Source organism: Balaenoptera acutorostrata, chromosome 3 (assembly GCF_949987535.1).
Source record: "Balaenoptera acutorostrata chromosome 3, mBalAcu1.1, whole genome shotgun sequence".
NCBI lineage: Eukaryota > Metazoa > Chordata > Mammalia > Artiodactyla > Balaenopteridae > Balaenoptera > Balaenoptera acutorostrata.
Genome location: NC_080066.1, coordinates 118,155,491 through 118,169,245, shown reverse-complemented (window position 1 = coordinate 118,169,245; position 13,755 = coordinate 118,155,491). Strand labels below are relative to the sequence as shown.

Here is a 13,755-nt window from a genome sequence, read left to right as displayed (position 1 = left end):
TCTTGCTTTTTATCCATTTAGCCACTGTCTTTTGATTGTAGCATTTAGTCCATTTACATTTAAAGTAATTATTGATATGTATGTTCTTGTTGACATTTTGTTAATTGTTTCGGGGTTGTTTTTTGTAGGTAATTTTTGTTTGCTTTTTTTTTTTCTTGTGACTTGATGACTGTCTTTAGTGTTATATTTGGATTTGTCTTTCTTCTCTGTGTATATATCTATTACAGATTTTTGGTTTGTGGTTACCATGAGGTTTTTATATAGCAGGCTATATATATATATATATATACACATGATTGTTTTAAGTTGTTGATCTCTTATTTCAAATGCATTTTAACAACCCTGCATTTGTCCTCTCTTTCCCTCATGATTACTGCTTTTGATGCCATATTGTTACATCTCATTTTTTTGTGTATCCCTTAATTGTTTATTGTGGATGTTAGATGATTTTACTACTTTTGTCTTTTAACCTTCTTACTGTCTTTGTGCATGGATGATTTACTACCTTTACTGTATGTTTCCCTTTATTGATGAGCCTTTTCCTTTTGTAATTTTCACATTTCTAGTTGTGGCCTTTTGTTTTTGCTTCTAGACACTCCTTTAACATTTCTTGTAAAGCTTATTTGGTGCTGCTGAACTCTTAGCTTTTGCTTGTCTGTAAAGCTTTTGATCTCTCCATCAAATCTGAACAAGAGCGTTTCTGTGTAGAGTATTCTTGGTTGTAGGTTTTTCCCTTTTATCTCTTTAAATATACCATGCAACTCCTTTCTGATGTGCAGACTTTCTGCTGAAAAATCAGCTGATAGCCGTATGGGAGTTCCCTTGTATGTAACTTGTTGCTTTTTCCTTGCTACTTTTAACTTTAATTTTTGCCATTTTAATTACAGTGTGTTTTGGTGTGTTCCTCTTTGGGTTAATCCTGAGTGGGATTCTCTGTGCTTCCTAGACTTGGATGTCTGTTTCCTTTCCCAGATTAGGGAAGTTTTCAGCTATTATGTCTTCAAATATGTTCTCAGCCCTTTTCTCTTTTTTCTTCTAGGACCCCTATAATGTAAACATTAGTGTGCTCAGTGTTGTCCCAGAGGTCTCCTGAGCTGTCTTCATTTCTTCATTCGTTTTTCTTTTGTTTGTTCAGCATCAATGATTTCCACTACTCTGTATTCCAGCTCACTGATCCAATCCTCTCTTTCATTTAAGTCTACTGTTGATTCCTTCTAGTGTATTTTTCATTTCAGATATTGTATTCATCTCTGTTTGGTTGTTCTTTATATTTTCTAACTCTTTGTTAATAACTTCTAACTTCTCTCTCTGTGCATCCATTCTTCTCCTGAACTCTTTGGTCATATTTACGATCACTACCCTGAACTCTTTCTCAGGTAGATTTCCTGTCTCCACTTCACTTAGTTCTTCTTCCAGGGTTTTATCTTGTTCTTTTGTCTGGAACATGTTCCTTCAGGTCTCATGTTGCCTAAGTTGCTGTTTTTACTTTTATGTATCTGGTGGTTGGTTATGTTTCCCAACAATGGAGAATTGGCCTTTTGTTACCTGAGCTATATGCTCTAGGGGTTCCCCCTATGAGGGCTGCATGGGTCCTTCTGTTGCGGCTGGCTATGTGGGTGGTCTAGTAGGTTTGGTTGGCCCCTAGTCTGGTTGGCTGCCAGGCCCTGCTTTGTGTGGAGGCTGCCAACCACAGGTTGGTGGGACTGGGTCACAAGGTGGCTGACTGCAGAACCCCAGGTAGCCCTGGAGCTAATTTTGGCCCACTGGTGGCTGGAGTCAAGGTCCAGGACACTTCAGGGCTGTTGCCCGCACATGGTAGGTGAATCCAGGTCCTGCAGCTACTGCTGGCCTACTGGCAGGCAGAGCCAGGTCCTGGAGTCTTAATTCTGTGGCCAAGGCGACCCAGAGCTAGTGTCGGATCACTGGTGGGTGGGGCTGGTTCCTGACACAATTGAGTGTGGCGTCCAGGACATCCTGAAGCTTGTGTTGGCCTGCTAGTGGGCAGGGCCAAGCTGGTCCCAGTTTAAGGTGTGGCTTACTGGTAGGCAGTCCGGGTATGCAGGCTGTGGAGCCGTGGTTTTCTTGTGGTTGGTGTCTGTCCCTTGGTGGGTGAGACTGGTTCAGAGGTTACAGCGGGCTTCCAGGGCAGGGCCGGGGCCCAGGGGATTCTGGGACTGGTGCCTGCCCACTTGTGGGTGGAGCTGGGTCCTGGGTCCTCTGGTTGCCAGGGCTGTGTCCAGAGGTAGCCATGGGCTCAGGAGGTCTTAAGGCAGCCTGTCTGCTGGTGAGTGGGGCTGTGTCCCAGCCCAGTTAGTTGCTTTGGCGTGAGGCATCCCAGCACTGGTGCCTACAGGCTGCTGAGCCAGGACGGGACTGGGTCCTGGGGCTAATAATCTAGAGGGAGGATTCCACAATGCCACTTGCTAGCACATGTTAGAACGGGCTTCTAAAAATGGCTGGCCCACCAGCCAGTGGCTGTGTAACCAGGGTGAGCTGCAACTACTTTCTGTCTCTCTGGATGACTCTGCAAGATCAGAAGGTTGGTCTGACCCAGGCTCCTGTCAAATTACTGATTCTGCTCTGGGTCCTAGAGCGTGTGAAATTTTGTGTGTGCCCTTTAAGAGTGAAGTCTTTATTTCCCCAACCCTGTGGGATTCCCAAAAGCCATGCCTGCTGGCCTTCAAAGCCAAATGCTCTGAGCTGGTCTTCTCTCTGCACTATATATTGGTTGTCTTTAGTTTGTTGATGATTTCCTTTCTTATGCAAAAGCTTTTAAGTTTGATTAGGTCTTGTTTGTTTATTTTTACTATTCTTTTGCTTTGGGAGACTGATCTAAGAAACTGCTGTGATTTATGGCTGAAAAATGTTTTGCCTATGTTTTTCTTCCAGGAGTTTTATTGGTGTCATGTCCTGTATTAGGTCTTTAAACCATTTTCGGTTTACTTTTCTATATGGTGTGGGGGAGTGACTTGATATACATGTAGCTGTCCAGCTCCCCCAGCACCACATGCTGAAGAGACTGTCTTTTTTCTTTTTCTTTTATTTTAACATCTTTATTGGAGTATAAGTGCTTTACAATGGTGTGTTAGTTTCTGCTTTATAACAAAGTGAATCAGCTATACATATACATATATCCCCATATCTCCTCCCTGCTTTATAACAAAGTGAATCAGCTATACATATACATATATCCCCATATCTCCTCCCTCTTGCGTCTCCCTCCCACCCTCCCTATCCCACCTCTCTAGGTGGTCACAAAGCACTGAGCTGATCTCCCTATGCTATGTGACTGCTTCCCACTAGCTATCTATTTTACATTTGATAGTGTATATAAGTCCATGCCACTCTCTCACTTCGTCTCAGCTTAACCTTCCCCCTCCCTGTGTCCTCAAGTCCATTCTCTATATCTGCATCTTTATTCCTGTCCTGCCCCTAGGTTCTTCATAACCATTTTTTTTTTGATTCCATATATATGTGTTAGCATACGGTATTTGTTTTTCTCTTTCTGACTTACTTCACTCTGTATGACAGACTCTAGGTCCATCCACCTCACTACAAATAACTCAATTTCATTTCTTTTTATGGCTGAGTAATATTCCATTGTATATATGTGCCACATCTTCTTTATCCATTCATCTGTCGATGGACACTTAGGTTGCTTCCATGTCCTGGCTATTGTAAATAGAGCTGCCATGAACATTGTGGTACATGACTCCTTTTGAATTATGGTTTTCTCAGGGTATATGCCCAGTAGTGGGATTGCTGGGTCATATGGTAGTTCTATTTTTAGTTTTCTAAGGAACCTCCATACTGTTCTCCATAGTAGCTGTATCAATTTACATTCCCACCAACAGTGCAAGAGGGTTCCCTTTTCTCCACACCCCCTCCAGCATTTATTGTTTGTAGATTTTTTGATGATGGCCATTCTGACTGGTGTGAGGTGATACCTCATTGTAGCTTTGACTTGCATTTCTCTAATGATTAATGATGTTGAGCATTCTTTCATGTGTTTGTTGGCAATCTGTATATCTTCTTTGGAGAAATGTCTGTTTAGGTCTTCCGCCCATTTTTGCATTGGGTTGTTTGTTCTTTTGATATTGAGCTGCATGAGCTGCTTGTAAATTTTGGAGATTAATCCTTTGTCAGTTGCTTCATTTGCAAATATTTTCTCCCATTCTGAGAGTTGACTTTTCCTCTTGTTTATGGTTTCTTTTGCTGTGCAAAAGCTTTTAAGTTTCATTAGGTCCCATTTGTTTATTTTTGTTTTTATTTCCATTTCTCTAGGAGGTGGGTTTAAAAGGATCTTGCTGTGATTTATATCATAGAGTGTTCTGCCTATGTTTTCCTCTAAGAGTTTGATAGTGTCTGGCCTTACATTTAGGTCTTTAATCCATTTTGAGTTTATTTTTGTGTATGGTGTTAGGCAGTGTTCTAATTTCATTCTTTTACAAGTAGCTGTCCAGTTTTCCCAGCACCACTTATTGAAGAAGCTGTCTTTTCTCCATTGTATATTCTTGCCTCCTTTTTCAAAAATAAGGTGACCATATGTGTGTGGGTTTATCTCTGGGCTTTCTATCCTGTTCCATTGATCTATATTTCTGTTTTTTTGCCAGTACCATACTGTCTTGATTACTGTAGCTTTGTAGTATAGTCTAAAATCAGGGAGCCTGATTCCTCTGGCTCCGTTTTTCTTTCTCAAGATTGCTTTGGCCATTTGAGGTCTTTTGTGTTTCCATACAGATTGTGAAATTTTTTGTTCTAGTTCTGTGAAAAATGCCATTGGTAGTTTGATAGGGATTACATTGAATCTGTAGATTGCTTTGGGTAGTATAGTCATTTTCACAATGTTGATTCTTCCAATCCAAGAACATGGTATATTGCTCCATCTGTTGGTATCATCTTTAATTTCTTTCATCAGTGTCTTACAGTTTTCTGCATACAGGTCTTTTGTCTCCCTAGGTAGGTTTATTCCTAGGTGTTTTATTCTTTTTGTTGCAGTGGTAAATGGGAGTGTTTCCTTAATTTCTCTTTCAGATTTTTCATCATTAGTGTATAGGAATGCAAGAGATTTCTGTGCATTAGTTTTGTATCCTGCTACTTTACCGAATTCATTGATTAGCTCTAGTAGTTTTCTGGTAACATCTTAAGGATTCTCTATGTATAGTATCATGTCATCTGCAAACAGTGACAGCTTTACTTCTTTTACGATTCGGATTCCTTTTATTTCTTTTTCTTCTCTGTTTGCTGTGGCTAAAACTTCCAAAACTATGTTGAATAATAGTGGTGAGAGTGGGCAACCTTGTCTTGTTCCTGATCTTAGTGGAAATGGTTTCAGTTTTTCACCATTGAGAATGATGTTGACTGTGGGTTTGTCATATATGGCCTTTATTATGTTGAGGTAAGTTCCCTCTATACCTATTTTCTGGAGAGTTTTTTATCATAAATGGGTGTTAAATTTTGTTGAAAGCTTTTTCTGCATCTATTGAGATTATCATATGGTTCTTATCCTTCAGCTTGTTAATATGGTGTTTCACATTGAATGATTTGCGTATATTGAAGAATCCTTGCATTCCTGGGATAAACCCCACTTGATCATGGTGTATGATCCTTTTAATGTGCTGTTGGATTCTGTTTGCTAGTATTTTGTTGAGGATTTTTGCATCTATGTTCATCAGTGATATTGGCCTTTAGTTGTCTTTTTTTGTGACATCTTTGTCTGGTTTTGGTATCAGGGTGATGGTGGCTTCATAGAATGAGTTTGGGAGTGTTCCTCCCTTTGGTATATTTTGGAAGAGTTTGAGAAGGATAGGTGTTAGCTCTTCTCTAAATGTTTGATAGAATTTGCCTGTGAAGCCATCTGGTCTTGGGCTTTTGTTTGTTGGAAGATTTTTAATCACAGTCTCAATTTCAGTGCTTGTGATTGGTCTGTTTATATTTTCTATTTCTTCCTGGTTCAGTCTCGGAATGTTGTGCTTTTCTGAGAACTTGTCCATTTCTTTCAGGTTGTCCATTTTATTGGCATATAGTTGCTTGTAGTAATCACTCATGATCCTTTGTATGTCTGCAGTGTCAGTTGTTACTTCTTTTTCATTTCTTATTCTATTGATTTGAGTCTTCTCCCTTTTTTTCTTAATGAGTCTGGCTAGCGGTTTATCAATTTTGTTTATCTTCTCAAAGAACCAGCTTTTAGTTTTATTGATCTTTGCTATCGTTACCTTCATTTCTTTTTCATTTATTTGTGATCTGATCTCTATGATTTCTTTCCTTTTGCTAACTTTGGGGTTTTTTTGTTCTTCTTTCTCTAATTGCTTTAGGTGTAAGGTTAGGTTGTTTATTTGAGTTGTTTCTTGTTTCTTGAGGTAGGATTGTATTGCTATAAACTTCCCTCTTAGAACTGCTTTTGCTGCATCCCATAGGTTTTGGGTTGTGTTTTCACTGTCATTTGTTTCTAGGTATTTTTTGGTTTCATCTTTGATTTCTTCAGTGATCTCTGGGTTATTTAGTAGCGTATTGTTCAGCCTTCATGTGTTTGTATTTTTTACAGATTTTTTCCTGTAATTGATATCTAGTCTTATAGTGTTGTGGTCAGAAATGATACTTGATATGATTTCAATATTCTTAAATTTACCAAGGCTTGATTTGTGACCCAAGATATGATCTATCCTGGAGAATGTTCCATGAGCACTTGAGAAGAAAGTGTATTCTGTTGTTTTTGGGTGGAATGTCCTATAAATATCAATTAAGTCCATCTTGTTTAATGTATCATTTAAAGCTTGTGTTTCCTTATTTATTTTCATTTTGGATGATCTGTCCATTGGTAAAAGTGGGGTGTTAAAGTCCCCTACTATTATTTTGTTACCGTCTATTTCCCTTTATGGTTGTTAGCATTTGTCTTATGTATTGAGGTGCTCCTATGTTGAGTGCATAAATATGTACAATTGTTATATCTTCTTCTTGGATTGATCCCTTGATCATTATGTAGCGTCCTTCTTTGTCTCTTGTAATAGTCTTTATTTTAAAGTCTATTTTGTCTGATATGAGAATTGCTACTCCAGCTGTTTTTGATTTCCATTTGCATGGAATATCTTTTTCCATCCCCTCACTTTAAGTCTGTATGTGTCCCTAGGTCTGAAGTGGGTCTCTTGTAGACAGTATATGTACGGGTCTTGTTTTTGTATCCATTTAGCCAGTCTATGTCTTTTGGTTGGAGTATTTAATCCATTTACATTTAAGGTAATTATCAATATATATGTTCCTATTACCATTTTCCTAATATTTTTCGGTTTATTATTGTAGGTCTTTTCCTTCTCTTGTGTTTCCTGCCTAGAGAAGTTCCTTTAGCATTTGTTGTAGAGGTGGTTTGGTGGTGCTGAATTCTCTTAACTTTTGCTTGTCTGTAAAGCTTTCAGTTTCTCCTTCGAATCTGAATGAGATCTTTGCTGGGTAATCTTGGTTGTAGGTTTTTCCCTTTCATCAGTTTAAATATGTCCTGCTACACCCTTTTAGCTTGCAAAGTTTCTGCTGAAAGATCAGTTGTTAACCTTATGGGGATTCCCTTGTATGTTATTTGTTGTTTTTTCCTGGCTGCTTTTAATATATTTTCTTTGTATTTAATTTTTGATAGTTTGATTAATATGTGTCTTGGCATCTTTCTCCTTGGATTTATCCTATATGGGACTCTCTGTGCTTCCTGTACTTGAGTGGCTATTTCCTTTCCCATATTAGGGAAGTTTTCAACTATAATCTCTTCAAATATTTTCTCAGTCCCTTTCTTTTTCTTTTCTTCTTCTGGGACCCCTATAATTCGAATGTTGGTGTGTTTAATGTTGTCCCAGAGGTCTCTGAGACTGTCCTCAGTTCTTTTCATTCTTTTTTCTTTATTCTGCTCTGTGGTAGTGATTTCCACTATTTTATCTTCCAGGTCACTTATTCGTTCTTCTGCCTCAGTTAATCTGCTATTGATTCCTTTTAGAGAATTTTTAATTTCATTTATTGTGCTGTTCATCATTGTTTGTTTGCTCTTTAGTTCTTCTAGTTCCTCGTTAAACGTTTCTTGTATTTTCTCCATTCTATTTCCAAGATTTTGGATCACCTTTACTATCATTATGCTGAATTCTTTTTCAGGTAGACTGCCTATTTCCTCTTCATTTGTTTGGTCTGGTGGGTTTTTACCTTGCTCCTTCATCTGCTGTGTGTTTCTCTGTCTTCTCATTTTGCTTAATTTACTGTGTTTGGGGTCTTCTTTTCACAGGCTGCAGGTTTGTAGTTTCTATTGTTTTTGGTTTCTGCCCCCAGTGGGTAAGGTTGGCTCAGTGGGTTGTGTAGGCTTCCTGGTGGAAGGGACTGGTGCCTGTGTTCTGTTGGATGAGGCTGGATCTTGTCTTTCTGGTGGGCAGAACTGCCTCCGGTGATGTGTTCTGGGGTGTCTGTGAACTTATTATGATTTTAGGCAGCCTTTCTGCTAATGGGTGTGGTTGTGTTCCTGTCTTGCTAGTTGTTTGGCATGGGTTGTCCAGGACTGGAGCTTGCTGGTCGTTGAGTGGAGCTGGGTCTTAGCGTTGAGACGGATATCTCTGGGAGAGCTCTTGCTGATTGATATTATGTGGGACCGGGATGTCTGTGGTGGACCAATGTCCTGAACTCAGCTCTCCCACCTCAGAGGCACAGGCCTGACACCTCCCCAGAGTGCCAAGACCCTGTCAGCCTCACAGCTGCTAGTGTTGGAGGGTCTCCTGCATAGGTGGGGGGCAGCTGTGGCTCACCACAGGAACACGGACACTGGCAGCAGAAGTACTGGGAAGTAGTCCTTGGCTTTAGCCCTCCTGGAGTCTGCCATTAGCCCCACCAGAAAAAACTGTCTTTTTTCCATTGTGTATTCTTGCCTTCCTGGTCTGTAGATCAATTGACCATAGGTGCATTGGTTTATTTCTGAGTTCTCTGTTCTGTTCCATCGATCTATATGTCTGTTTTTTTGCCAGTACAGTGCTGTTTTGGTTATTGTAGCTTTTTAGTTTAGTTTGAAGTTTATAAGTGTTATACCTCCAGCTTTGTTCTTTTCCTTCAGGATGGCTTTGGCAATTCTGGGTCTTTTGTGTTTCCATGTAACTTTTAGGTTTATTTGTTTTAGGTCTGTGAAAAATGTCATAGGTATTTTGATAGAGATTGCATTAAATCTGTAGATTGCTTTGGGAAGTATGGCCATTTTATCAGCATATAGGTCTTTCACCTCCTTGGTTAAGTTATTCCTAGGTTTTTTTTTGTTTTTTTGTTTTTGACATGGTTTTATATGGGCCTTTTAAAAATTTTTCTCTTTCTGATGTTTCATTATTAGTGTAAAGACATGCAATAGATTTCTTTATATTAATCTCATATCCTGCTACCTTACTGAATTCATTATCAGTTCTAATAGCTTTTGTGTGGAGACTTCAGGGTTCTCTATATAGAGTACCATGTCATCTGCAAATAGTGACAGTTCTAACTCTTCGCTTCCAATTTGGATACCTTTTATTTCTTTTTCTTGTCTGATTGCTGTGGTAGGACTTCTAATAAATACTATGTTGAATGGAAGTGGTAAGAGTAGTCCTTGGCTTGTTCCTGAATTTAGCTGGAAGGCTTTGAGCTTTTCACCCTTGAATATTCTGTTGCCTGTGGGTTTGTCATAAATGTCCTTTATTATGGTGAGATATTTTCACTTTGTTTTTATCATGAATAGATGTTGAATTTTTTCAAATGCTTTTTCTGCATCTATTGAGATTATCATGTGGTTTTTTTGTCTTTCCTTTTGTTAATGTGGTGTATCACATTGATTTGCATATGTTGAACCATCCTTGTGACTGTGGAATGAATCCCACTTGATCATGGTGCGTGATCCTTTGAAGGTATTGTTGGATTCGGTTTGCTAATATTTTGTTGAGGATTTTGCATATTTGTTAGAAATATTGGCCAGTAATTTTCTTATTTTATAGTGTCTTTTTCTGGTTTTGGTACCAGGGTGATGGTGGCCTCATAGAATGAATTTGGGAGAGTTCCCGCCTCTTTGAGAAGGATAGGTATGAGTTCTTCTTTCTGTGTTTGGTAGAATTCCCCAGTGAATCCGTTTGGTCCTGGACTTCTGTTTGCAGGGAGTTTTTTTTTTTTTTTAATTAGAGATTCTATTTCACTTTTAGTGATTGGTCTCTTCAAATTATCTGTTTCTTCTTGACTCAGTTTTAGCAGGCTGTGTTTCTAGAATCTTGTCCGTTTCTTCTAGTTTGTCCAATTTGTTGCCATATAACTGTTCATATTCTTTTATTATTTTTTGTATTTCTGTGGTATCAGTTGTTCTATCTCTTCATTTCTTATTTTGTTTGGGTCCTCTCTTTTTTTCTTGGGGAACCTGGCTTAAGGTTTGTTCATTTTGTTTGTCTTTTCAAAAAACCACATCTTGGTTTTATTGATCTTTTGTATTTTTGTTTGACCTCTTTTATTTATTTCCTCTCATCTTGATTATTTCCTTCCTTCTGTTGACTTTGGGTTTTGTTTGTTCTTTTCCTAATTATTTTAGCTGGTAGGTTAGGTTGTTTAGTATTTTTCTTCTTTCTTGAGGAAGGCCTATATCCCTATGAACTTCCCTCTCAGAAATGCTTTTGTTGCATCCCATAGATCTTGTAAAGTTGTGTTTTTCATTTCCATTTGTCTTGGTATTTCCTGATTTCTTCTTTGATTTCATCATTCACCCATTGGTTTTTTTAGTGCATGTTATTTACTCTCCTTTTCCTGTTTTCTCTGTGGTTGATTTCTAGTTTCATACCATTTTCAGTAGAAAAGATACTTGAAATAATTTCTGTCCTCTTAAATTTGTTGAGGCTTGTTTTGTGACCTAGTATACGGTCTATTCTAGAGAACATTCCATGCGTGCTTGTAAAGAATGTGTATTCTGGGTTTTTTGGATGTAGCATCCTGTAGAAATCAATTAAGTCCAACTGGTATATTGTGTCATTTAGTACCTCTGTTGCCTTACTGATTTCTGGTCTGGATGAGCTGTCCATTGATGTCAGTGGGCTGTTAAAGTCTCCTAGCATTATAGTCAACTTCTCCTTTTATGTCTGTTAGTATTTGTTTTATATATTTTACTTAACTTTCTGCCTCTATGAATTTCGGAGAAACAGTTATCTACTGTAGTCTTCTTGAAGGATTGTTTCTACGTGGGACGTTCCTGTGTAAACTGTATCCAGTGTCTTTGGTGCAAGGGATGGTTTTAGTATGGATGACAGCCACGTCTTTCCTCTGGGTGTGCTGGCCATTATCCCCTTTATAGGGGATGTGGTTGGTGTTGGAGTATCTAAAGCCTGTGCAGGGTGTGAGGCAGGGCTTTCTCTCTGCTGTTGCTGTCACTGCCCTGTCAAGGGTGGGGTCTATTTCACAGTTGTTGTAGAAGACCAGAGGGTTGGGTTAGATCAGGCTCCTTTGTCCTTGAGTGTGTGCCCTGCCCCAAAGAGGTGATGACTGCTGAAGCAAGTGAGGCCCCTGCAGTCAGAGAGAACCTATGCACTGCCTGTGTAGGTGTTTGTGGTTCTGCTTAGAAGCAGCCCAAGGATGCATGTTTTCCTCTACTATATCTGTCCCAGATCTAGTGCAAAGGTATGGCATGGAGGAGTGTTGTGACTGCAGGAATTGAGGTGGCTGCACTGCTGCCTGAGATCTGGGCTGCCTCTGTGGCAGTCTTCTCTTAGACTCTAGCACTAAGCTGCAGTGTGGACTGGACATTCCAGGGCACTCTCGCTGGGAGACGAACCACTGTGTTCCTGAGTGCTCTGACAATGGCTGCCCCTGCCCCACCTGGATCATACTCTAGGCACCCTGTTCTGTCTCTGCATTGCTAGACCGAGTCTTTCCCCAGTGTTCAATTGGCCCAGGTCTCGCAGGCTGTGGTGTTGAGTGAACAGGGCCAGGGGTGTTCACCCCTTCGGATTGAGAAGTGTAATGAGGCAGCATCCACCAGTGCAAGGCTCTCTCCACCCTGATTATTGGGAAACCAGCACATGTACTCCTCCTGGGTAGAGTCTAGGCTTCTCCAGCCCTTCTCTCTGTCCCAGTGGATTTCCCAGCAGGCAAGGGTGCTTCTCACCCCTGTGCAGGACCCCAGGACTGGAATTCAGGATTGTGGCCTAACCTGCTTGCTCCCCAATGCCAGGGTCCACCCATGCAAACCTTCTCTTCCTTACATATTCCTCCCAGGGGCACAGGTCCTGACCTGATGTGTTTTTTTTTTCTGTCCTACCTGGTTTCGTAGAGATCTTCCTTGCAGCTTTGGTTGTACAGTTCTTCTGCCAGGTTCCAGTTAGTTTTCCATGAGAATTGTTCCACATGTAGATAATATTTTTGATGTGTTTGTGTGGGGAGGTTAGCTCCACATCCTCCTACTCTGCCATCTTGATCCCCCTCTACTTATTTTTTTGATTGTAAAATTTTGAGTAAATTTGAGAGTATCCATTTTTTCCAGGAGAGGTAGTTGATTGAAGTTAATCTATCAAAAGAGAATTTCCAGTTATTTTAAGCAGTTAAACTAGTCCTAAATACTTTTTTTTTTTTTACTATTGATTATGAGAATAGTCAGTTGAAAAAATGTTTTTACAATCCTTTCAAAAAGTATAAAAGTTCCAGGAGAGCTTAGTCATTAGAAAAGCAAAAGTAAGAAATATTTAAGCCTTGTTATTTTATGCCTTTAAATTTATAGTATAGTCAACATTAATATATAGTTCAGTTTTAAAATTCTCATGAGAAAAGGGTATTTACCATGCTTTTGGATATTTTATGTATTTACCATGCTTTTGGATATTTTATATATTTATAGTACATTTAGAACTTTATCTGCATTAAGATACTTAAGCAATTTGTGTTATTGTTTACAGCAGAACTATTCACTGGCTGAACTTGATGAGAAAATTAGTGCCCTCAAGCAAGCTCTGCTCAGAAAATCAAGAGAAGCAGAATCCATGGTGACTCATCACCTTCCATGAAAAACTCCTCTCATTGTCATTTTACTTTTTTAGATATGTGTGTGTAACTTACTTACATATCCATTTAATTAATTGCAGTGTATTTATTAATGTAGACTTACTTCCCTCTGAAATCAAGGTTTATTTTCATGTGAGTGAGTCCACTGTGCAGCAAGCAATCTTCAAATATTCCAGTGTACTTTAAAATAGTTAATGCATTGAAAATAGCATTGTTGGAATTTATTCCCTTCTGTTTTAAAGGAGGTATTTTGGAAATTGAAAAACTTAATTTGAAAGTACATCTTCATGTGTATGTGTGTGTTTAACCACAGAAAGGAAGATTTATTTTGAATAGTGATATTTAAGAAGACTTTATATTTGTAACATTAATATTAACCAGTTTTAGTTTAAACCAGTACTTTGTACATAATAGGCATTCAATAAAAATTTGAAGTGAGTTTTAAATGAATGCATATATTCTTTTCCAAGTGTCAACTTAATCTAAATAGTAGATCATACCTTTTATCCCCTTATTGACTGTGTGACCTTAACAAGTTACTTAATCTCTTTCTTTGTGCCTTAATTTCCTTATCTGTAAAATGTAGGATAATATATCCTACATTTGTTATGAACAGTAGTTGAAATCATGCATGTACAGCTTTTGAAACTGTCTGGCCTAAAAGAAGTGCTTAGTAAACGTTAGCTATTACTATTGACTAAAACCAAGTGTGTCTTTGGAAAGTAGTTAAGATGTTACAACTTATATAGTCCCTCTCCC

At 38.8% G+C, this 13,755-nt stretch overlaps 1 protein-coding gene across 3 annotated transcripts in view; it reads left to right on the top strand.

Moving 5' to 3' along the window:
- The window catches only part of MBIP (MAP3K12 binding inhibitory protein 1), a 35,881-nt gene extending 22,435 nt beyond the window's left edge, over positions 1-13,446 (top strand). For 2 of the 3 annotated variants that reach the window (XM_057544311.1, XM_007180724.2), the window contains one exon: positions 12,891-13,446. In XM_057544311.1, coding sequence (XP_057400294.1) covers positions 12,891-12,998 — 108 coding nt within the window. In that variant the 3' untranslated portion in view covers positions 12,999-13,446. The remainder of the gene's footprint in view (positions 1-12,890) is intronic. The other variant, XM_007180725.2, reaches the window with a different exon arrangement.
- The last annotated feature ends 309 nt before the right edge of the window (positions 13,447-13,755 follow it).